The sequence below is a fragment of the Phlebotomus papatasi genome, chromosome 2 (assembly GCF_024763615.1).
Source record: "Phlebotomus papatasi isolate M1 chromosome 2, Ppap_2.1, whole genome shotgun sequence".
Classification (NCBI taxonomy): Eukaryota; Metazoa; Arthropoda; class Insecta; order Diptera; family Psychodidae; genus Phlebotomus; species Phlebotomus papatasi.
The window spans coordinates 82,003,984-82,029,988 of NC_077223.1; the positions used below are offsets into that span (position 1 = coordinate 82,003,984).

Sequence of the window (26,005 nt, forward strand, 5' to 3'; positions counted from 1 at the left end):
ATTTTGTTAGACATATCACTCTATTGCACGAGAGAAGTACTTCCTCAACTTGGAGACCGTCACCAGAAGATTCATCCGAGAACACAGTGAAATCATCATCGTATCGTCCGACAAAGGCAACAAAACCGTAGTCATGTGGAGGGACGAATATGAAGAAAAGATGACCAACATTGTATCGGATGAAACCACCTACAAAAAGACCACAGCAAACCAACTCAATATTGCAGAGCGAAAAAACAACACTTTAGTAAAAAGACTTTACGAAGGTGGTCACATTGACTTCATTACGAAAAGAGAATTGACGACACACAATTCAAGAACCCCTAGAATATATGGACTGCCTAAAATACACAAGACAAATACTCCACTTAGGCCCATTGTGTCTTGCATAAAATCACCAACTTATGCATTGTCGAAATTTCTCAATCAACTACTGAAGCCAATCTCAAATGTAGGTGGATACAACGTGAAGGATTCCTTCGAGTTCGTGGAAAGGGTGACAAGCTGCGAAGTTCCAGAAGGACACATCATGATCAGCCTGGATGTGGTGTCTCTATTCCCAAATATACCACGTGATTTGGCTCTGCAGATTGTGGAAGAATGCTGGGATGCAGGAAGGATCACCACAACCATTGATAAAAAACTATTTCTCGAGATCCTGAAATTTTGCCTGGAGACCAGTTTTTTCACGTTCGGTGACCAGCATTATTCACAGATGGATGGGATGCCGATGGGAGGACCGCTGTCTCCAATTATCGCGGATATAGTGATGGATTACGCGATAAGCAAAATATTGGAAAACATCCCCAATAGAGTGATATGTCTAACAAAATATGTCGACGACATTTTTTGCTTAGTGCCGCGTGACAAAGTTACAGACATTCTCTCAACATTCAATGGATTCCATCCAAAGCTCCAATTCACTGTGGAAATGGAAAAGGAAGGGGGACTTCCCTATCTGGATACGTTCGTCATCAGAAAACCCACAAATCTCGTGACAATGTGGTACAAAAAGCCCATCGCCTCAGACAGAATGTTGAATTTCCATTCACAACATCCTCTGAGACAGAAAGTAGGTACCGCTATTGGCCTCATAAAAAGAGTCGACAAACTCACAACTACCAACAAGGAACATGTGAAAGACATCGTCTTCTCGAAGCTCAGAGTGAATGGATTCCCGCCAAAACTCATCAACATTCTATGGAATAGACACATTGGACAACAAACAGCTCACAATACGACCCAAAATGTGGATACCAACACGGAGATCATCTACAAATCGATCACTTATATCCCCAGATTAAGTGATGCGATTAAGAGAATATTGTGCACCGAAACACAAAATCTCCAAATAGCATTTAAATGCAACAACACAAATTCGGCAATGCACACTGATCTCAAAAACAAGATTGACCCATTAATGGAAAGTGGAGTTGTTTACTCCATCCCATGTGAGTGTGATAAGGTGTATGTTGGAAAAACAACGCAGAGATTAAAAGACCGGCTTTACCAACACAAGAGGAGCATCACTCAGATCAACCCAAATCAAGAAGAAAGAAGTGACGCCACAGCCCTGGTGACTCATGCCAGAGAAATGCAGCACCGGTTTCAGTTTGATTCAGCTGAAATTCTGGACAAGTGTGAGCACAACAGAAGGCTTGAGTATTTAGAGATGCTCTACATTCACATACACAAACAACACACGATCAACAGAAAAGCTGATACGGAAGGGATCAACACCATCTACACCTCGCTCTTACAACGAGTAAAAATGAGACAACAACATACTAATGCAACAAGGGAAGATGGATTTCACAGCTGTGATGAAAATTGATCTCAAAGGAGAGCTCATTCTGTGTCGGTCAGTCGAATGGTGAACATCACAGATCAAATTGTGATCAAAGTTCAAGTGCAGTGTAACAACTCCCACCTGTACGTGATTTTCCCTGCCATATTCGATGTAAGGAAAAGAAAATTCATAATATTTTTGATAGAAGTGATTTTCTAAAAATTGTTCAATTGAATTGTAGACCTGATGAAGAGGACATCCATCCTCGAAACGTCGTAGAGAATAAAATTGTGAAAATCAAGAAAGGTTCAGTGTCTCCGTCTATTTCCTGCTACATTCTGTCGAACCGAAATTCTTCTGATTCCACCTGGAAATTAAAAATTGTGTAAAATAATCGAAATGTAGCAATACCAGTTCTTTCCTACATCTTTTAGGATTATATTTATGCATTTACTAGAGAAATTGAGATTCTCATTATTTCAAAAGAATTAATAATTGGTCAGAAAACAGCATTTGGGGTAGATGTAATCAGGCAATTTCAATTTCACAAAATGAGTAGGTAAAAGAGCGGGAAATTGACCTTCATGCGAAATATCTATAATTCATAAATTACGAAAAAATTGGTAGCGCTGTGTTCAATAAAAAATCACATGATGTCAAAATATGGGGAAAATCCATTGAAAAATGTCTTTGATATGCATGCTTTTAGTTTTTTTGCTATTTTAATTATTCTTTGTAAAAAGTGTCGTGATTTTTTGAAAAATATACAGTCTTTATATATCTCTTAAGTAATTAAAATAATCGAGAGTGGTGCAAAGTTAATTTCAAGAGTGGGAAAAAAGGTGTTTACATCCTCCCCAGAAAGTGGTTACTTCTACCCCAGGTATTTTGTGAAAAGAGAAAAATGCACAGGGACACAAATTTTATTTTTATGGAAAACTCAATTGTTTTCCAGCATCCGCATTACCCTCGATGAATTGCCTATACCCAAGGGTAAAACATGAGCTAAAAAATATTTTCCAAAAAATCACGGTGTCCTTGGAAAATCACCTCAAATTCGCATGCATCGAAAATGGTTACATGTGCCCCAGTCTCCCCTATGTGGAATGTGGGTTTTTTATAAATTGGAATAGAAAATTAGTGAGTTTTGTGACTATTTATTTTTTGAATTGTTAATGGAAAAATCTCGGAAAAATGTCTTGAAAAAGTGTTTGCTTTACTCGAAGAAATGCACCAAGACGGTTAAATTGTCAAATATAAGATGGCGGACGGTGCCCTTTGCGACACTTATGGTAATATTTTTAATGTATTTTTGCAAGGAAGTAAGCAAAAACTGAAGTAAGTTCATTAAAAATGATTAGGGTAAATTAAGCTAATTCAAAACCTGCTCCAATTGGAAATTTTTTGCTACTCCAAATGGAAACTTATTTTTTCCATAATAAATACTCTAATTATATTTTTATTCATATATTTTCTGTGCTATATTTTTATTATTTAGTTCCTTGTGGTTCAAATGAAGCGTAAATCCATTCATATAAATAAGTTTTAACATTTAAAAGTCTCATTTCAATTGACAGTGTAACTTTTCACCGTCGAAAAAATTCATCGATCGACCATTTTTTCTTATGAAAAAGGCAAGTAAGCTGATTGTTGTTTATTAATTTTTTGACGTTTATGCATTAGCATTATATCTGGCAAATTTTAGTGAAATTAAGTCTTAAACTTTATTGTTAACCGTAAGTGAAGTGCTCAATTAAAATAATTACATATTTTCTGAACAAAAAGTACTTTTGTGAAATGTGCGCAAGTGCTTCAATGGGAAACACCGAAAATATGGATTTATTGGAGCGATCTCCTTATTTTTTCAGATGGGAAAGGAAAATAAGACCAGGAAGAAGAACAAAACCTACACTCAAGAGCAACTCAGCAAAGCTTTGGAAGCCTTTCGTCGTGGAAAATCACTAAAAGAGGTGTCTGTTTTGTTTCACGTTCCGAAATCAACACTTTATAATAAGCTTACTAGAAGATATCCGGAGGAATGCAGTGTGGGAAGGCGCCCCACTTTACCAAAGGTCATGGAAGACGAGCTTGTTGAATGGATTTTGGAATGCGCTGATAAACGGCATCCCATAACTAAGGATCAAGTCCTCGACACTGTACAGCTCATGTGTAAGAAGTTCGAGATCACCAATGAGTTTGTAGATGGAAGGCCAGGATATGCTTGGTTCTGGAAGTTTTTGAAGAGACATCCAGAATTAAGCCGTCGTAAACCAGAATCATATACCACCCAAAGAGCCTGTGTTACCTCTGGGAACATCACTGACTGGTTTGAGAAAACCCGTGAATACTTAGAATCGAAAGATCTTCTGGAATTCCCTCCTGATCGCATCTTTAATCTAGACGAAACTGGTGTTATGCTTTCTCCCAAAGATGGAGACAAAATGATGGAGACAGATTGAAACCAAGAAATCTTGCAAGGGTATTATCAAATGCATTGCCACCATTGCCACTCTTAAATCTCGAAAATATAGCAAAAAGTGGATTTAGAGGATGCGGCTTGTTACCATTTGATCGTAACGGTATTGACAATGCAAAGTTCTTAAACGGTTCAAAAGATGATCAAAAAGTAAAAGAGCAAAAAGGCGAGAATGAGGATACTAAAAATGTCATCTAAAAAAATGATTAAACAAACTATTTTCTTAATCACCTAGTGTTTGTCTCCAATTGGAAAATTTCCCTTGTCTCCATTTGGATTAAATTGTTTCCAATAGAAGCATTTTGCACTTGTGTATTTTTCTTGTATTAAAGTAGTTTTCAAACTCAATTTAAAGAATTTGCACTAAATAGTAACATTCTAGAAGAGTCAAGGAGCAAATTTATGTAATTCTCTTCAGAAAAAATATGAACTTAATGTGTTGAATCTTCTGTCAAAGTTAAAGCGTCTGGAAATGGTTTTGAATTAGGACAGTTACCCTAGAGAAGTGAAGAGAGATAGAAGTGAAGAGATTTGTGGAAAAATTCTGTGATTTTTACTGCTTTTTCTTGTGTTTTTTTTTAGTATGAAAGTTGCCATGAGATAGAATTGAGACCACATTTTTCATCTGTTTTGGGGCTTTTGAGTTTGAGTTTGAGGGCTTTTTTTTTAGTCATCCTGATATTCTATCTTCTCGAAAAGAGGCTCTAGAAGTTCTACATAGCCTCCCAGATAATCTGTTTGCTGTTTGAAAGCCCTCAGAACACTGAAATTCATTCCATAATATCACCATAAGTGCAACTGACTCGAAAAAATCCTTTTTATCCTTCTAAAAATGGATAAATCTCACATTCTTTATACTGTAAGTATTCAAGAATGGTTTCTTTTTCTTTGTAAAGGAAGAAAAGAATTAAAAAAACTTACAAAAAACATAAAAATTTTCCAATTTTCTATCAGTGTTCGTTAACGAACTGTCTTTTGGTTAAAAAAAAAATGCAAGTTTTACGAATTCATCACAATTATCACATTTTTTGTATTTATTAGACCTCATCAACAAAATTAGGCAAGAAGAATTCCTCAAGAATAACAAAAAATCCTAAAAACATTAAAAATTAAATGCAACATCAGCCACTTTTTTTAGGGTTACCAGATTCGAACGTAAAAACGACTTTTTCCTTTAGTGGTGGTTCCTCTGGCTCGGGTCAGGGTACATCGAGGGAGGAGTGCGCCCCACCGTTGGAAAGATATTAAAATTTAAAGAAAAAGCATCGTCTAGTATTTGAAATATTCAAGATCGATTAATCGAAAATCGATTTTTCGATTAATCGGACTTTTGATTAAATTGGATGAAATTTTGGTGTCATAAAGGTTGGAGTACTTCAAGAGAGCTTTCCAAAAAAACAATTTTTTCGCATTCGCATAATTAGAAACAGAGATAACATTTGAAAATTGCATTTTTGATCCCCTCTAGCTCGGGCTAAGTTTGGTATCGATCGAAAGCCCTTATGTCCAGCTATAAAATACTAAAATTTGAGCCAGATCGATGTCTCAGGAGCTGAGTTATTGAGAAAAAAAATTGGTGGTATTCCAAAATGGCAGAAGGGGGGTAAAGGGGTGGGTCTGACATCATCAACTTCTAGCCACTTATCGATATTTAACCTTTGCCGAAAACCGCTTGTCGATATCTCTTTCCGTTCTCTCTCCAGAAGCGTTTGTACTCCTGACGGGACGGACGTCCACGAAAATCGACTTTTGGCGCATATGATATTCCCCTGTAGCCGATCGGGCGCAAAGTTTCACAGTAACGGAAAAATCCATGGAAATTATCTCCTATTTTTCCGCGTGAGCTTCCGGTGAAATAAACGCTAATATTCTGCTTGGAATTCTGCGGAGGTATCAGCTTTTTTTCGCATGGATGTCCTTGAAAAAAATTCCGAAGTATTTTCTTGCAATTATCTAAGAGCATTCCGTGGAAATTTAAACAAAATTTCCATTGAATATTCCGAGGATATTTTCTTTTATCTTGTAGTGAACTTAAAAAGTAAGAGACTTTTATTTTAAAAGAAAGTTGATTATTAAGCTAAGTATAAATTAATTTCAATGTATTGTTCAAGTAACTCATTGTATTGTTCTGTTCGATTTATGTAATGATCGATTATAAAAATGTGTAAGATTGTGCAATAAAGTGGAGTTTAACTAGAGCCGTCGTGGAGTTCACCTCAATCTTTCCGGCCAAGACTCCATGGAAGCAAAGACGAAAATTCCGCATTTGTTTTTCGCCCTAACGCTATAATTCTTGCGAGCTAGACATACTCAAATGAACGATATGGTAGCAATATTTTCAACTCAAAAGTAGAACAAATGAGTGTTCGTCTGATAGATGAATACTCTCCAAGTTCTAAGCTGCCAATTGGCACTCATCGTCCATATTTGTGGATGATTTTTTCTGAAAATTCTCTATGAAAGTTCCACGAAATTTTTAATCAATATTTGGAATTATTTTGAAGAAAAATATTAGAAAAAAAATCCACTGGAAAAGTCGTGGAATTCCGTAATATTAAACCACAGAAGCCTCTAAGGCCGTTGCATGAAAATTTCTAATTGGAGACAAACAGTGTGAAACAGCGACGAAAGGCTTCCAAAACCTTGTTGAGTTGCTCCTGTGTGCAGGATTTGTACTTATTCCTGGTCTATTCTCCTTTCCCATCTAAAACAATAAGAAAATCTCTCCAAAAAATCATATTTCCAGGGTTTCCTATTGAAGCATTTGCAGACACTTTTAATTTTTCTGAGAAATTAATAAATTAAAATTTATGAATATGAATGGATTTTCGCTTTATTTGGAGCAAAATTAACTAAATAATGAAACTGTGGTATAGAAAATATATAAATATTGTAATTTAGTACTGTATTTATCATGAAAACAGTGACGTTTCCATTTGGAGTAGCGAAAAATTCCATTTGGAGCAGGTTCTGAATTAGCTTAATTTACCCTAGTGCTAATTGGAATCTTTCTGCTTCATACTTAAGCTCTTGGTGTATACTTAATAATTTTAGAAAATTCAAGACCTTTCAATTAGTACAAATTTTGGTCAATTTGGCCGAGAAATAAATCATCTGATCATTCTTAAAACATTTTAAAATAAATAAAAATGTAGACATAGCTTTGGTGGCTAATTTCGGCCACCCTCATTCTCATAGTTCCTTGCCTTTCCAGAATCCTTCCAAAGTCTTTCTTACATCATCTCCTTCGTGGAAGCAACATTTTTCGTTAATTTTTACACTGAATAATGTCTAAGAGTATGCAAAAATTAAAAATTCATGGAAATTTAAGGAACAAAAAAGTGTCCGGAATTGCAAGCTGGGCGAAATTTAGTACACTTACCCTAGATTTCTTATTTCCCAATTTTTTGGGACTTTTTACAAATTTTTCTTCATAAAAAAAACCCTGTAAAAGAATCAATTGAATGATTTCAAAAAAAAGTTACTTACGAGAGGATCAATGACTCTGTTGCAGGCTGCCACAAGAGTTGCATTGTAGACATTAGAAATCGGTCCGCATCGTCCAACTTGATTTTCCGTTGTCCTAATCACCAGATCCAGATACGAAGTTATCTCATTCCGGAATCCCGTAGTCAGCTCCCCAATAACTTGCTGAACAAATTCCGTTCCGTTGCGATTGATAAAGTCCTGGGCTTTGTCCGTTTCCACCAGGAACTTATTGATGGCCTCCTCAAAGGAGTTCGAATTGAAATGGAGCGTCTTGTCGAGATCCGTGGCCAGGGTGAGAATCTCATTCTTCCCATCTGTCATCGGAGTCACGAGATTTGTTTGATAGGTCTTCAGATGCAGCGCCTGAATCCTCAAACTCGACCTAATATCATTCATATTGGGTGACGTTGGAATTTTCTGGGCAGTTTCTTCCAGCTTTAGCGCCAACTCCGTCAGATTGATCTTGGTAATTTCATCACTGAGATGCTGTTCAAATTTATAAGCTGGGAAATTATTCAACTCCGACGTGGCCAATCTCTGAATTTCTGCCCTGGCATCAGCATTCAAAATCACCAAATTACTCTGAACATTGATACTCCTGATCAGATCATCGAGAAGCCCATCGATATTGTACTTTTCCGGATATTCCCGGATTTCATTGATATCCCGGAAATTTCTCAACTGAAGCACTTCATAGGCTGCTTTGTTCTCATGGCATGCCTCGATCACCTGAGAAATCCTAAATGGTTCAACTTCTCGCTGGAACTGCCTCAGCTGCTGCTTTCCACTCTTGCCGCGATTGTTGGAAGACGATGGATAGATCACAGTGTTGAGATCAATAAGACGATCAACATAATTGAAAATTTGATCATCTGTTGGATTCCTAGAGTGTGAACAGGGAAAGGGAATTTTTAATCCTGAACAGAAGCTGAAAAATCGGATGAAGAACTCACTTGAGAGATACACAAACTCCACGGTGAGCAACTAATCCCACGAGGAATTGAATTAGAGCTGCCAGGGTGAGCAAAGAAAGTGTGAGAAAGATCACAGCAACAGCCCTGCAATTAAAATACCCTATTACTTTCCCTTTTTGATCGTTTTTATTCACAAAAATAACCTCACTTTCCTAAAAAAACGAAAAGGTTATATTTGATTTTAAGGTTATGTCGACATAACCTAAAATAAATGTTTTAGAAACATTTAAAAGTAGTAGAATTTAAGAGAAAATGACATTAAAACACTTCCCTGATTTTGCAAAATAATTCAGATTCTAGGCACAAAAACTTTGAGCAATATAACCTAGAAAAAGTTTTTGAGGTTAGATTTACTAAATACTGGGTACAATAGATTAACTCATGAGATTCAGAATAGGAAGATGGAAAAGAAAACGCTTGAACTTTTCGAGAAGCAACCCCATCTTTCCTTACAAGATATTGGCTAAAAGATTGCAGTATCTTGGAACTTGGTCCAGAAAATCAAGAAGAGGAGTAGTTTGATAACCTACAAACCTCAGGCTGCTCACCATCGGATCGACAAACAACCTCAAAGTGCTAAAACAAGATCGTAAAATCTCAACGATCATCTTTCCAAAGGATTCTAAGGCTGTGGAAAGATATTCAATCCGCCCCGTACCCTGAAGGTCCTCTCAACTGAGAAATCCTCGGGAATTTTGAAGACCGTTCTCAAGAAGGCTCAGTTAGTACCGTCTATGACCGTAGAGAAGGGCTTGTCAAGTCCCTAATGTAGGGAATTATGAAGAAGGTGCTAGAATTCGATGAGAAGTTAAGGGGTAACTTGAGCTATTCTGGCCAGGGAACTCACGGGAAACCCATAATGGAACTCGAAGGATCTATACATTTTTTCAGGGAACTCACGAGGAACCCACACATTTTTCAGAGAACCCAGGGAACCCATACACTTTTAGGGAACTCTCCGGGAACCCGAGGAACCATAATTTTTAAGGGAGCTCACGGAGTACCCGAGGAGCACATACAATGTTCACGGATCTCTCGGGAAACCTTAGAAACCCTCACAGTTTTCAGGGAACTCTGCGAGAACCCGGGGAACCTATACAATTTCAGTAAACTCACGGAGAACCTATACATTTTTTATAGAACTTGGGGAACCCATACACTTTCAAGTACCAGTCCGTTCGCTGTGCAAAAAAGAAAGAAGAAAATTAGCTCCTAACCAAATTCAAAACTGATGCATGAGAAAATAGAGGAATTAGTGACAAAAATCCTAAAGAAAAGACCAACCAATAACCACTGAGGAAGTCATGATAAGTGTCGAAAGCTCTGGTAAAATTGTGTGTTTGATTCATAGGATTTGATCAACAAATTACGACGCTCACCGGAAGGACAAGTTGTGCTGAAAAACCTAGCTCATACACTTTCAGGGAACTTTTCGGGAACCCGGAAAACCTGGAGTACTCATAAATTTTTCTATGGAACTCACGGGGAACCTGGAGAACCCTTACATTTTTCAGGGAACTGTCTTGGAACCCGTGGTACCCATTCATTTTTCAGAAAAATTCTGCAGGAACCCGGAGAACCCATACATTCCGGAACTCTCCGGTAACCCGGAAAACCATAAATTTGTTAGGGAACTCTCTGGGACCCTGGGGAACCGTTACATTTTTCAGGGAACTCTCGAGGAACCTGGAGAACCCTTACATTTTTCCAGGGAACTGCTCGGGAACCCTGGGAACCCATTCATTTTTCAGGGAACTCTGCGGGAACCTAGTAAACCCATACATTTTCAGTGAACTCACAGGGAACCCATACATTTTCCAGGGAACTCAGACGGAACCCATACGTTTTTTATGGAACCCAGGGAGCCCACACACGTTCACGGAATTCTTTGGGAACCTAGAAAACACATAGAGACCTTAAATTTCTTAGGAAACTCTCGGAACCTTGAGAAACCTTACATTTTTAGGGAACTCTGCGGAAACCCGGGGAACCCTTACATTTTTCAAGGATCCGAGGGAACCCAAACACTTTCACGGAACTCCTCGGAAACCTTGGGAAATCATAAATTTGTTAGGGAACTCTCGGGGAACCTGGGAAACACTTACATTTTTCAGAGAACTCAAGGAACCCATACACTTTCAAAGAACTCTTCGGGAATCCGGAAAACCCGGAGTACTCATAAATTTTTCTATGGAACTCACGGGGAACCTGGAGAATCCTGACATTTTTTCAGGGAACTGTCCGTGAACCCTGGGAACCAATTCATTTGTCAGGGAACTCTGCGGGAACCTAGTAAACCCATACATTCTCAGTGAACTCACGGGGAAACCATAGATTTTTCATGGATCCCAGGGAACCCAAACACTTTCACGGAACTCATCGGACACCTGGAAAACCTGGGGAAATCATAATTTTTTTAGGGAACTCTCGGAACCCTGGGGAACCTTACATTTTTAGGGAACTCTGCGGGAACCCGGGGAACCCTTACATTTTTCAAGGATCCGAGGAAACCCAAACACTTTCACGGAACTCTTTGGAAACCTGGAAAACCTGGGGAAATCATAATTAAGGAACTCTCGGAGAACCTGGGAAATACTTACATTTTTTAGGGAACTCTTTTGGGGAGCCTAGGGAACCACTACATTTGTCATAGAACTCTCGAGAAACCTGGGGAACCCTTACATTTTATCAGATAACTCTGTGGTAACCCATATATTTTTTCCGATATCTATTGACTGGCGTTAAAAGTAATCGATTTTGTTGATTAGAAGTTAAGCTGAAAATAAAGATACTCACATCATGAGGAACCTCCCGCCAGCTCCTTTGTTGCAGCAATCATCGCCATATCCGTCTGGTCGCTTGCCACAAATGCCACAGAGAAGCCCCATTGAGATGCAAAGAAGGATGAGCAGGAGCACTGAGCTGATGGCAAGCCCAGCGTAGTAGCGATAGACACTGTACTCTCGTACATAATCATCCGCCGTCTCAAAGTATTTGTACGTGTAATTCCCAGATAGATCGGATATCCTGTCAATGGCCCTTGTGACCTCATTCGATGCTTCCTTAATAGCCAGGCCAGCATCACTGATCGCCTTACTGACTCTGGGAATATTCTCAGCAATTACATCATTGATCTTCTTCTTCACATCCTCAACAGCCTGCTGACCATTTGCCAGCGAAGACATCAATTTGCCCGTTATCAGTCCATTGACGTTATCAATTGTGGCTGTGACATCTGGAAGCTGCCATTTCATGGACAAAGTGCATCGCGAGAGAGGAGAATGGCACAGAGAAAAAAACGAACAATTAATTGAGAGCATTTGATAACGCTCCAGTGGACACTTTTAATGCATCTCAAGAGCATGACAAACACAATTGATGGATGTAAAAGAAGCACAGAAAAAAAGAGTTTAAAAAAACACTCTGTAAAACTAAAAAAAAAGTCATGAACTCAATCCCACTTCTGAGTTAAATTCCTACAGAACTTTCTCTTCCATTTCAGCTCAACTGCAGCTGTGGAAGTTTCAGGGGAATTTCAGTAAGGACATTCATCATTATGAAACAGTAGACAATATAAATTTATTCCTCAACGTCCTTCTGTGGGTGAAAATTCATTTTAAAACCACTGTAAATTAAATTTATTCCCAACAGAACTCATTGTTCATAAAAATTTCGGACAAAATTGCCCATTTTCGCTGTGGTTGAGGGAAATATTTAACAAAAAAAGCCTTAATAGAATGTATTCAATCAGTAAAATGTTGCAAACTTCATTGGAAAACATCATCGGATAGATTGATGATACTTTTGTTACACTAATAAATTTATCATTGGCGTATGGGAAAAATTAAAAATTGAAAAATTTATAGAGATTTTACTGTAGAAAATTAATTTAATAAAATACATTTTTAAACACTTTTTGCCTCAATTTGCAGTTAATTATCTGTGCAAAGATATTTTATAGGGGAAAGGCTCATAATTTTGTCCAGTTTCTTATTTTGGACACTTTGAGGATAAAATTGGACACTAAAACTAAATTGATTAAAATTATTGATTTTTATTCCAATATATGATGATGATGAATAATGACTTCTATCTCAATATTTGTTCTTTTTGGAAGATTTTAACACTAAATACGTTAAATTTTGAATATGATTTGAGTTGAAATTGCTTTGTTGAAAATTCAGTGTGAATTCAGGCTTATGAGAAATATGACAGAACTTCGTGTTTACTTCAGTCTTATTTAGCTATGGTGAAGTACTAGCAATGTTTCTTCGCTTTTCTTTTGAGTTATAGTATTGAATATTCATTGAAAATTGTGTTGATTCATGTTAGTGGTGATTTGTAAATTTGACCTGAAGTGAATTAGATTTTTCGTGTGAAAAATGGGCAATTTTCTAAGAGGTTCACCAATGAGGTGATACTCCTTATTTTAGACAGTTGTTTTTCTTGCAACACAATTGCAGAATAAATTGCAACAAATTTCTGAAATTTTTGGGAATTATTGTTTTTTCTTTAGATTTTTTCAAAGATTTTTGCAAAGTATTGTTTCGAGAGTTTCTGAAGCTCCCAAAGTAAGATTTACGGGTATGTGAAGATATTTAAAATAATTCAAATATTCATTTTTTATGCATTTGATTGGATTTTTACAGCTCTTTTCAGCTATATAAAGTTTTCTATTGCTTAATAGAACAATAAATCTCAAAAGAAGCCTTTGTCAGTGATATTTTACAATGAATTACCCCTTGATCGAGACGTTTCCTGGACATTAATTAGGAATAAAAACATCCCACAACTAAATGTCTTTCATAACATCTTAAGAACTGCTAAATTTCAATAAAATAAGTAAAACCCACACTAAATAAAAATATTAACTTCAATTTTGCTGCTTTTCATCTTTAGAAAATTTAATAGCGCAGTAAATTCAAACTCATGATGCATTTCTTCCAAGAATCACTTTCTGATTCATCTTTCTTCTCTTATTAAGCTCAAGAAAAACGCATATTTATTTCTTTTATGTCAACCGATTTCTGAAAAATTTCGTGGGAGTTGGAAAGAAAAACTTTCTTCTTTTCAAATCTTATTTTTAGCCATCTTAACCATTTATCACTCGAAGAAAACTTATGCAATCGTGACATGTTAATGCAAATAAATTATTAGTTTATTTTTCAGGAAAAAAAATTCCAGACAAAATATCAAAACAAAATTAAATTAAATTGTATGATATTCAAAAATAAAATTCATTTTCAAGGTGTCACATGCAATAATTTATCTTTCTGTATTTCTTGAAGAAACTAAATTACTGCAAAAAAAAAATAGAAAGAAGCACTGCAAGGAAGCAAGATGACAATCAAAAAGAAAATTAAACGACATGGGTGACGAAAAGAAATTAAAAAAAAAAAAATCTAAAAGCAACTCAGGAAAAAGGCAAAAAAAATATTGATAGTGTAGTAGATTTTCAAGTATGTGCAGAAATTTGAGGAGTGTATAGTTTGTGTGAAAAACGTACCCGAGGAAAATACCTGTCTAGCATCTTGGCATGTAAGAAAGAAAAAAAAGAAGAGAAATCATTTTATATGAAGGAAATAGCAGAGTCTCTTTTTTGCTTCTCGTTATACTTTTCCTTCTCTCAATTACCTGGAGGACATGTTGTTGTCAAATGGGAAATTGCAAATATAAGACTTCTCTTCGTGTACAACATTTTTGATATAAATAGTTAATGCGGAAATTGGTACATGATGAAATATTTCATGATATAAATATGTGATTTTTTTGATAAAAATATTCTTAAGTGATTTTTCATATCACTAAAAGCTGATAAGATATTTATGACATGTGAAATACAATTTTAGCGCCTCTAGCGGCAATCAAATATACCTTGAACGTTCTGAAAAATCGCAAGACACTTACTTTGACTCAAAAATCAATAATACAGTAGACTCTCGCTATTTAGCTCTTTTAAGATCAGGCTACTTTTTAATTCAGGCAGTAGTTACATTTGAAAAATGTTTGTTGTCATTTTTCAAATTTGATTATGATTATCAAATGGATCAAATATGCTCAAATTTGACATGGTTTCTCTTAATTTTGATGTGATTTTGCATTATTAAAGACTTTTCATGCAATTTAGGATATAATGAGTGTGTAAAATCACTTTGTCTATGCAGATGAATAAAAAATCGTTGCATTTCAAAAATTTTGTCGCGCGAATTTCTCTCTAATTCTGGTGACATTTCGGTCCCAAATGCCCGAATTTGAGAGAGCCTGTAGAGCCAAAAATTGTTTTAAACAACAAAGATAATGAAGTTTTTCCTCAGTTTTTTTTGAAAGCTAAATAATTTTATAAGATATCTTCACTGATTTAAGGATTTTTTTCTAGAAAACTTTTCACTGAGAAAAAATAAAAGACTTAACGATTGATTGCCTTAAACGGATCTCAGACTAGGTTTATCCCAGTTTCTGAGAAATTCTTTTTTTATCTAAATAATCATTTATCCTTACAATCCCGAATTTTTCGAAAACTCTTCCAAAAATCTTGTTTGATAACAAATTAGGGAAATTTAGCTGCATAGGTCTCATGCATAGGTCTCCTCTTATAGGACTTATTATACTTGCTTCAGACTCATGGAATTGAATATTGGATCATTGTTAAGGTCAGTCTTTCTATTTGCATTATCAGTGTAGACTTCCGAATAGCGAATCGTGAGAAGAAACGGAAAAATTTCCGATCGGATAATATTTCAAATCAACTTCCGCCAAAAAAGTTTTCTTTTGGAACCGTTTTGCTACGGTGGAATGTCTACAAATTTGATTTGATTTCGTTTTATACAAATTTATTCCTGAAAGTTGGAATAGAATTTGTTACACTCGGCTGTTTTGTTCCCCCTGTCAGGAACAAATTGGTATATTTTTTATAACAATTTTATTCCTACATCTGTAACATATTTGTTCCAAAAATTTTCGGTGTCCGTGGACGAGGTAATTTTTGGAAAGAAATTGTTACTCATATGGGGAATCTTTTTGTTTCTCAAAAGTCTGTAAATCGTTCTAAGAAAAAAAACTCTTATCAAATTCAAACTGGTGATAAAAATTAAAAAAAAAATAGATCTTTGGATGATGAATATAATAAAAAAGGTACACTCAGAAAAATAATTGAGTAAATCTTACTCGAATCGATGTTGAATTAACTCTTTTTCCTTGTGATTTTCGATTAACTATATACTAGAGTTGATTTTACTTCAATTTAATAAAAAAATAAACTCTTTTTAAAACTGAAAACAACTCGTTTTAAGAGTTAAAATAACTCGTTTCAAGAGTTAAAAAAATCTTTTTTAGAGTTAAAATAACTCTTTCAAATCCCAAAATAAATATGTTTTGCAATTTTATGTTTTCTTTTAATTTTATCATTTTCTTTATTAATATTTTCCTGACTTCAAGTTCCCTATGTTCCGAGCGAAATATCGCTTATGATGCACACATATGTCTTCATGAAACACTGTCAGGTATATTTCTAGTTGATGTTCCATATGAACTTTGTCACACGAAAATCTTCTTGACTGAAGTATATTCTTAAAACGAAAACACTTAAGCATATAATTCAGTCGAGATGAAATTTTACATCGAAAAAGAGTGGTATTTACATCGATTATACGAATTAATTCAACTCGAACGAAGAGTTGTTTTAACTCTATTTACTAAATTTTGCAACGAAAAAAATTAACAATTACATCGATGTTCGTAGAGTTAATTCAACTCTGCCATAGAGTTGTTTTAACTTTTTAAATTTTTTTCTTAGTTTAGGGAAAACCTGTTTAAATTTTTTTTTAGGAAATAATCTCAAAATATAAGAAATATCAATAGAATTTCAACAATTATCACTTATTATTCAATTAATAAAATAAAATCAAACAGTCTTTGAATGTTTTAAATACTAACCTGAAAAAAACCTTTTTTTCATGTAATTTTGCACAAGAGATTGACAACCAAAATTAAGAAGGTGGTGTACAGTGTTTCTATTTATCTAATTATTCTTGGATTTCCTTCGAAAAAGCTAATAACAAATGTCATTAAATTTTCAGAAACAATCTTAAACCATCTCAAAGTGGAGAATTTAGTATTATTTCGAGAAGAAAATCAAACATCATGAAATATTTCATCATTAACCTTTTTGTTTTGCATTAGAATTGGAAATGAATAAGGGCCAAGAAGGTACAAAATTGCTACATTGTTAGCCTACGAGAAAAGTTAGAGTAACATTGAATAATTAATAAAATTTACCTGATTGTAGTCAATGCCATTGAGATCGAGCTTCCCAATTTCGTACTGTGACATGACATCGCGACACGGAGCAGCATCGCAACCCGACAGTGAATTCAGCAGTTCCCTTTTTACACCCCGAAGCCCTGCAAAAATTCAATAGAGATTGCAAACCAAATTGAATCAGTTAATGGCAATTTTCGCCATCTCACCATCATTCAATTGTGATGCATTTGTTTGCAGATCGCTCGTCAGCACCTTCAGGCGCTCCAGATTCTCTTTCACCTGCGGCAGTGTCTGCACAAAATTATTGAGCTGAGTGAGGGATGTGGCATTTGAGGCTTCATCGAGCCTCGTCATTGTCACCGTGGCTGTCTCATTGAGCATTTGATGCAGATCATTGGACAGTTCATTGTAATTCCGCACAAGTAGATGATTTATTTCGCTCGATGTCGTCTTGAGAAAGAGTCTTGTATCATCTACAGCCTCCCTAGCAGACACTGTGGCATTCTCAACGCCCTGCTGCATGTAGCTATTGGTAACGAAAGCCACCACAACGCCAAACACAATTCCCGTCCCGGCACAAATTAGGAACAATCCCAGGAAGACACGACGACAAGTATCGTGCTTCTTGTCAAAGGGCTGTGACCTGCCACCGCAAGCTCCAGCACAGCGGCAACAGCAGAAGCAGAATCTGCACATTGACCACATTTTCAAAACACCATCAGAAAACAAGACCAAAGAATTGGCATATAATGCAATTCAACTTTGCGATTTTAACTTTATTTTTAGTCTTATTCAGGCTTCAGGCTTGGGGCTTAGTCATATGGCTTAACTGCTCTAATTTCTTATCAATTACGAATTTTCTTTTGGAAAAATTAAACTTAGGATTGGATTATTAAAGATAAATGACTTGGTTATCAAAAAGTAATAAAATTGCTCGCTATTTAAGATTTTGAGACCTTCGGGGACTGAGCTAAACCTCTAGTCTGAAGACCGCTTTATAATTTAAAGACAAAAGATTTAAAAGCTAAGAAAAATTATTTTTCTCAGATAAGAATTACGAGCTACAGATTTCCCGCAAATCAGGGAGTACTGCGACAGAACCCATTGGACTACTCATTAGTCCGCCATTTTTGTAGTTTTTTTTTCTCTAAAAAAATATTTAAGTACTTTCAATCTGTACAAATATACACCAAAAATTTCAAGAAGCTTGGTCGTTTCTATCTTCTCAAAAAAAAAAACTCATTTTTGTCATAAAAATCGGAAAGTTGATTCGAAAAATTCGTTTAATTAACGTCCTAAACATAAATTTACAAGTTAAAAATCGTATTAAGTATTTCATATCCCCTACTTAAGTTGTAAGATTAAATTGCAAAGTCGCATCGCAAAAATCATTTTACATAACCAAAATCGTACAGTTGCATAGCACTTAAAGAAGTCTATATCTATACTTACCCAATAATTGGCGTGAGAACTATTATAAGTGCTGCCAGAGCGACAACCACCAAAATAGCCCAATAATGTTTGGCCAAATCACCATATTGCTGATTGTGCACTTTTGGCCCAAAGGAAACACTCCGATCAGACACAATTATGTAACCTGCGAAAGGTAAAATACGCCAAATGGTTAATGGAAAGTGCCAATAGAGCGGAAAGATATCAACAATGGCAATTCACCATCTATTTGATATTGTGTGGCATTTGATAAATATTGTGGTTATTTAACAATTGCAAATGACGAGAAAATTGACAGAATAAACACCCTTGTTACAGACTTTGATCAAATGACATTTCAATTTCTCAAATTTACATTCAAATTGAAGAGATTTCAAGTGAGATTCTTTACAATCAAATCAACTGTTTAATTGAGCGATCGTCCGCATGATATGGAATTTCACTAGCACTTGTTTAAACAGATTAAATTTTAAATTATTCCTTTTAATGAATAGTAGTTAAAGCTCATAGGAAAATGCCTATTGATGCTATCCAATGAAAAATAAAAAGGAGAAATCTTTCTCATTAACATTTTTTAGTACATGATTGTTCTAATGTACTTCAACGTGATCGACATTTCTTTGTCTTGCAAAACCTTTAAATTCGTCATTTGTACCTATGAAATTTAATTACTTAGCCATAAATACTAATAAGCTATCACAACTTAAATGTGATACTTAAATTCAACCATTTTGTGTCAATTACCGTTTTAGTGTCCAACTGAATAACAACAAAATGTGAAATACTCTTTTTATAGTCCATGGTAAAATAAAAATTTTACACCAAGACTCGATCTTAACTATTTCCTTGACAATTTATGAATTTTCTCTCATTAGAGAAAAACCTAATTATAAGGAAAGTGTGACGATGACGGTGCTGATTTTAAATCCCAGGAAAACACTGTCAAAATAAACTTAAAAAAACACAGGAAAATTTGTTTCTTGCAAATCTATTTCATAATAAACAAAACCACAAAAACACTAATAAGTTATGGAATTACAAGAAGAAACTTATTTAACTCTGAAATATCTAATATTGTTGAGATTGGTGCAAAAATCTCTCATTTTTCTCGCTCTACCCTCAACCATTGTTACAATTGTAAATTCGCAACATTGATTTTAAAATCAACAGAAAAGATTCCACGCAGTCGGAAACCGTAAATTATGACTTTATGTTTGTAAACAAAAAGACTAAAAAAAAATAATTCTGTAAACTAGAGAGACACCGAAGAGGTATTCCAAACAAATAATAAAATTTATTGTACTATATTACGTTATTTATTATCTTGATCTTGATATTTGTTTAAATAAAATGTTATTTCTGCTGAATGCATAAAATGGTCAATTGAGCAAAATACGAAGACAGAAATATAATTCTGAAATAAGGTCAAAGCTGTATTTGGAAATTCACTTAAAGTTAGTTTTATTAACAGAAAAATCTCTTGAGAAAAAGTTCGTCCTTGGCTTGTGGAGTATCTGGGCAATCTATTTAATGCAAAGCGTTGTTCTTATCGGACTTTTATGTTTCATTTGATATTTGCAAGAAGAAGTTTGTCCTTAGCGTGAGTGTTCAATTCTTCTTTGCTCTTTTCACAACAAAAATTAAAATACCAAAATAAATAGTTCCACAAATTGTTATGCTTGAAGTTCAATTAGTATATCAAGAGTCTCTTGCGCAAAAGTCAGTAAAATGAAGATTGTCTTTGGTAAATTTAAGCGGTCGCATCAATAAGATGGAGAATAATACCTATAATTACAAGTAAGTAAATATCTTTTTTTTACTACTTCTTTCCTTGCAAACACGAATGAATTTGATGTTACATCCCAAACAGCATATATTTCTCTTAAAGGTCTACGTTTAGGAATGCAATAAAAGTGAAATTATAGATAACCTTATACGGTAGATGCGAGTCAATTTGCACCCATGCACTTCGTAGGCATCGGTTTAGGGATCAGCCCGAAATTTGGGGGATCAGGCTGACCTTAATAATGAAAAATCCTTGTGAAATTTAAAAGGATTAACGACATCAGCGCCAGTGGCAAAAATATGAAACTTCACTTTGGGTGTTTTTGGGTAGTTTTCGAAATGTCAAATGGATGAAAAAAGCATGGATATGTTTTTTCGCCCAATAATGGTGCAAAGAGTAATAGTACGCACGCAATATCATAAAACCTCAAAATGTATTAAGATTGGAGTAATGAGAAGATCACAGTGCTCCTATTTGTATGAAAAATCCATTGATATCAATCACATTTAAGAAGTCTTTCAGCAATCAAAATGAGCAGATTTACTGCAAATTTACGCCAAAAATGGTAACCATTGATTCTAAATCCTTATGTTATTTTGGGCTGATCTTTTACTGCCAAAATTTTCGAGCAGAGTATTCTAGAGGATCAGCCTGGGTATATTTTTGGCATAACGCTTAAGAATAATCTTTCTACCATCCTTAAGTAGCCTAAAGCGGTCTTCAGACCAGAGGTTTAGCCCACTTTTCGAAGGTCTCAAAATCATACATAAGACGCAATTTTATTGGTTGATCAGAATCTAATGGACCATTTACTTTTATTATCCAATCCAGTCACAATTTTCCAAAAATTGCCGTATTATGGTCTTTGGACCATTCTTGAGTTCTATGATTAAAGGTATGCTTACGAAAAGCTACCCACATGTACTGTACTTTAAAATTCTAAGAACTAACGCCTCAAAACCGATTGAAACCGAAACAGACTTGTCCCGGATTTCAAAACCTTTTAAATCAATCCAAACGTGTTCTAATCGATTTCCATCTTTTGACCTTGAAAAATCCTAGTTAGAAATTATGGAAGGTTATTGTCGTACTCAAGTATTCAAGATCATGAGAATAAAGACAAACACAAGTCATGACAGAAGGACCCTATAAGGTACCCAAACCTTACCTCATAGGTTAAATTTTCCCAAAAAAATGATTGGTAACAAATTAGAGCAAATAATCTATGGCTAAGCCTTTTAGGCCTGAAACCCGTATAAATCGTTCTTCAGAATAGAGGCTTAGTCCGATTCTTAAAGGCTTAAGAATCCTAAATAACTAGCAGTTTCATTGATTTTTCAGAACCTATTGGGTTATTTACGGGTCAAATGTCTAGGCTTCAGATCCTAAAGCGGTCTTCGGACTAGTTTTATTGCGGACAAGCATTTTTTATTGGAATTTGATGAAACATTTTCCATTAATACCCGATCCTAGCTCAAAATTTTCCAAAAATACAGTGCCTAGGGTGCCTAGTAAGAAATAGTTAGTATGACTAAGCCTTACACGGGCTTAAGACGTAAGGTTTAGCTATATGACTTTAATTATCTAATTTCAAATCAAGCAAGATTTTTAGGAAAGTTTGATTTACGATTAGACATTTAGGGCAAAGAAGGTGAAAGGAACACTTATTGGCAGTTTAAGAAATTGTATCCTGACCTATTTGGCACAAAATTTGTACTATTTGGGATACGAAATTTGAATACGTATCCTTGTGGTAAAATTTAGATTAATGAAAAGACGTTCTATTGCTTATATTTTACGTGATAGGGGAGAGTACTCTCACTTCTATCGTTCATGCCTTTGAATAATGTGGATTTCTTTTATTTTTCCTAAGAAACTTACATATAATTATCAATAATTGATAATAACTTAACTAATATTCAATAGAAATGTGTAATGGTCCTCTATACACTAGACAAATTTATGTTCATATTGGAGCAAATTCCCTACGCTTGTGTAGGAAAAACACTTCAATATGGACATAAATTTTTTCTAATGTCTAGAGGTCATAAGTGTTTTAGGAAAAAAAAAAAAGAAAATTCACATTACTCGAAGGCATGATCGTTCGAAAGGAGAGTAATTTCCCCTACATAAAAAAATGAATATTTTGACGACATTGCCAATAAATATTCATTGGCGAAAAGGTGTTCCGTTGACCCTAATTCATTTAGATTTTGAAACAGCACTGAAATTGCTTATTTCTTAGGATTTTGAGACATTCAGAAACTGAACTTGTAACTCGCTTTAGGTTTAAAGACCGCTTAAGTCTTTATAACTGCAAAAACTGAATCTTTCTTCCCAAAAATATACCAGACTTTTATGCGAAAGCATCTTTTACAAAGGTGCTTCTTCCAGCCATATATGCAAAATGGCACTGTGTCTGAAAGAGAGCTTTACAAGCAGTTGCTCCGCTGTCCAAATTTTACCTCCCTAGTCCCTACCAGTTTAGCACCTGGAACGTAACTGATCCACTCGATCCACCACTTTGCAGGATATTTCATTTCCTTAGATCTTTATATTTACTCTCCTGAAATATACGCTTAAGTGTAGATCTATTTAAAATGATTGATTTGACGAAACTTTCGAAATATCATCTTACGGGATCCTTTACAAGGATCATTTTCACGCAAGTTCTTTATTAAAATTAGAAATTTATTTGAATAAAAAAACTAATATTTTAATAATGTAATTAAACTTTGCGTATGGTAATATCTGTGATGTTCTTAAGAAGATTCTAATTTGAGACCTTTGACAAATCGATTCCAGCACTTTCAAAGAATTTTCTATTAGCAAAACTAATTTTCTATCCGAGATAGTAAGCATACTTGAATATGGGAGCTATAAATCAAAATTGACGTGCAAATAATACGTATTGTATACAATAAATAGCAAAAGAGGAAGAAGCTCTTTTGAATACCATTAGATTATCCGACTAAGAAACCGCCCATTAGTCTCAGGTTATCGATTGTAAGAATTTCTCGGTAAATAATCTAATTTCTTTTCTCGTATCTGGGTCTTTGACCCAGTTCTTGCGTTTTGGCGCACAAAATCCACCACAAAATGGATTTGTCTGCATTGCAACATTCACAATCTTCATTTGTTATGGAACTTCCTAATTAATCTCCAAGCCAGTTGAGAGCATCCCAGATAAAAGGGAGAGCCAGTATAAATTGACATGATCACAATTTCTATCAATTGCTGGCAACAAAAGAGAATGTTTCAAGCTTTCATCAGACATTCCAATTTATTCTCGTAGCAGACACTCTCTCTTCACATCAAATTTGTATCTCAAATAGCATTCTTCAATTCTTCAATAAACAATAACCATGTCCTTCTACCAACAAATGCCACTCAGTAGAATATTTTATGATAAATTCTTCTGCATATTGTCTTCATATGCAATAAATTTCAATTTTCCCTACGTATCGTACTTCTATGTAGGAGAAACTCAATCAACTATTCATGGTTTCTATCGGTTTTCTTAAACTTGGCTGTCGAATTTGCAATACGTGCACAAGTACAATCACCAGAAAAGAATTCTTTTGCAATATATTGTTGGAGAATTGCAAAAGAATTGAACTTCTTGGAAATGGAAAATCAAACAGACACGCGCAGGAAATGCAGAAGTTTCAGTATTAAATAATAATGATTGATCTTGAAAGACTGTTTATAAAAACATAAAACATGGGAATGTTTTGAATGCAGCGACGTGTGCCACTAGAACCATAATAATTATTATTACTCAACTTCTTGTTCAATTTAACGAAAAGAATAAATTGTAAATTGTAATTTTTCAATTAAAATTAAATTCTGTAAAAATGTATAAAAATGCTACGAATAATCCTTCATTTAATTAAATTCATTAATTCATTTAATTAAATGTTAATTTGTGCAATTATTTAGGTAAACTTGTACGTACCTAGAGGAGGAATTATAATAGTTACAAATTCAAATATAAATTTTTCATAAAACGTTGAGACTATTTTACAAAAAATGATTAACGCAAATAAATCTTGTTAGTTAGATCTGTATTTAAATTAAAAACAATTCTTAAATTTAAGAAATTTGTGACGAGGAAGATAATTTCATCTAAATAACCACATTCTTCAATTTTTCCATATTGCAGAACAACTTCTTCATCATAATAAAGTATTGAAATATTAAGAAAAAACCAGTGATAAGCCCAGATACGCTTATGGTAGGTGAGATTCTTTACAGGTGACCTAAGAAAAAAAGTTCATTGAAGTCGGTTAATAAACATTAGAGATAGAGTCCGGTCAATTTCGATATAGTAAGGGTCAGGGTACAGTGGGGTGGGGTAGAGACGGAAAAGTCTCGATCTCAGATACAAAGTAATAAAATTTCATCGAAATCGTTTCATAAACACTGAAGATAATGATCCGGTAAGGTTGTTTTCCTTTATAACTCGGGTTAGGATAGAGCTAGGGCAAAGTGCGACCCACCGTTAGAAAGCTCTTGACCACAGCTACAACATACTAAAATTTCGTCAAAATTGAAAATGGAAGTTTCGAGATATTCAACATCGAAGTTGCGAAAATCCATTTTTCGATTAATCGGAATGTCGATTTAATCGGATGAAAATTCGATGTTCAAATACTTGTAATATTTAATGAGAGCTTTCTAAATCACCAAAATTTTTCAAATTCTGACAATTAGAACCGGAGATCTGGCCATTTGCAAGTTCAATTTTTGACCCCTTCTAGCTCGGGTTAAGGGGGTCGGGGGGCTTATTTTTTTTTTAATCGAAAGCTCTCAGGCTCTGAGCTAATAATAAAACAAAATTTGGTTTGTATTAAATGGCGGAAGGGAGGATGGGAGGATGGATCTGACATCACCACCGGATGACGTCCACCCGATATTTAACCTTTGCCAAAAACTGCTTGTCGATATTTCTTTCCGTTCTCTCGCCAGAAGCGTTTGTACTACGTAGACTCGATCGGCCGGACGGCCGGACGTCCACGAAAATCGTTTTTTGGCGGCTATGATATTCGTGATCTATGAGAGTCAAAACGTGTTTATCCAAAATTTGGGCCCGATCTGACAAGATCGGTTTTCACCTCGGACCACAGAAGCTGAGATTGTACAGAATCTCAGCTAAAAGCAATTATTATGTATTTCTGAGATCAAATTTTAGTATGCTAAGCCGCAGATTATACCTATCAGACAAAAAGATACTTAAGTCGATCGATAATCCCTGACACGAGCCATAAGGGGTCAATGTTCGAAAATTGACCGGCCTCTATATCCGGTTCTAATTGACATTTTGACCTAAATTTTGGTATGTGTGTTCGTCTCGATGAGCACTTTCAGATGGAGGCTCAAAAAGCTTCCACAGGTGGCGCTGCGATGATGTCAAAATTCAAACTCATTTTCCTCGAAAACGTAAGTAATGGGCATTTTGATAAAATTTTAGAGTGTTATAGCCTAGGCTATGATGAAGTTTCCAAAAGTGGCGTAGGTTCGCTGTGGTTAAAATAGAACCGGAGATATTATAGGTCAAAGTTCACGAAATTCAAAGCGCCACATCTTCCGATCTATCTGACCGATTTTGACGAGTGAGGGCTCAAATTAAAAGTCGCGCAAAGCTCTAAAGCTTTCTATCACCCAATTCCACTAGGGGAAAGTGGGGCACCTTTAAATTTGGGATTTTTTACCTATTTTTAAATAAAATTGAGCGTTATCGTGATATAATTTAGATGCACAAACAGATTGAGAAGCTA

General features: G+C 35.1%; 2 protein-coding genes across 22 annotated transcripts in view; one reads left to right on the plus strand and one right to left on the minus strand.

Moving 5' to 3' along the window:
- LOC129804647 (prominin-like protein) overlaps positions 1-26,005 on the minus strand; it is an 89,656-nt gene that overhangs the window by 11,084 nt on the left and 52,567 nt on the right. For 11 of the 21 annotated variants that reach the window (XM_055852156.1, XM_055852167.1, XM_055852162.1 and 8 more), the window contains exons 3-9: positions 18,440-18,584; positions 17,194-17,675; positions 17,003-17,127; positions 14,235-14,258; positions 11,525-11,970; positions 8,708-8,812; positions 7,755-8,637 (exon numbers count right to left, since the gene is read on the minus strand). In XM_055852156.1, the coding sequence (XP_055708131.1) occupies positions 7,755-8,637; positions 8,708-8,812; positions 11,525-11,970; positions 14,235-14,258; positions 17,003-17,127; positions 17,194-17,675; positions 18,440-18,584 (2,210 nt within the window). The remainder of the gene's footprint in view (positions 1-7,754; positions 8,638-8,707; positions 8,813-11,524; positions 11,971-14,234; positions 14,259-17,002; positions 17,128-17,193; positions 17,676-18,439; positions 18,585-26,005) is intronic. The other 10 variants (XM_055852168.1, XM_055852164.1, XM_055852163.1 and 7 more) reach the window with 1 other exon arrangement.
- LOC129804658 (uncharacterized) lies at positions 950-2,142 on the plus strand. The gene is made up of 2 exons (XM_055852188.1): positions 950-1,960; positions 2,031-2,142. The coding sequence occupies exon 1, from the start codon at positions 1,001-1,003 to the stop codon at positions 1,832-1,834; it is 834 nt and encodes a 277-aa protein (XP_055708163.1). The 5' UTR covers positions 950-1,000; the 3' UTR covers positions 1,835-1,960; positions 2,031-2,142.

Bases quoted from the DNA above. Each gene is read 5' to 3' on its own strand.
- LOC129804658 (XM_055852188.1), top strand. From the start codon at position 1,001: ATGTGGTACAAAAAGCCCATCGCCTCAGACAGAATGTTGAATTTCCAT.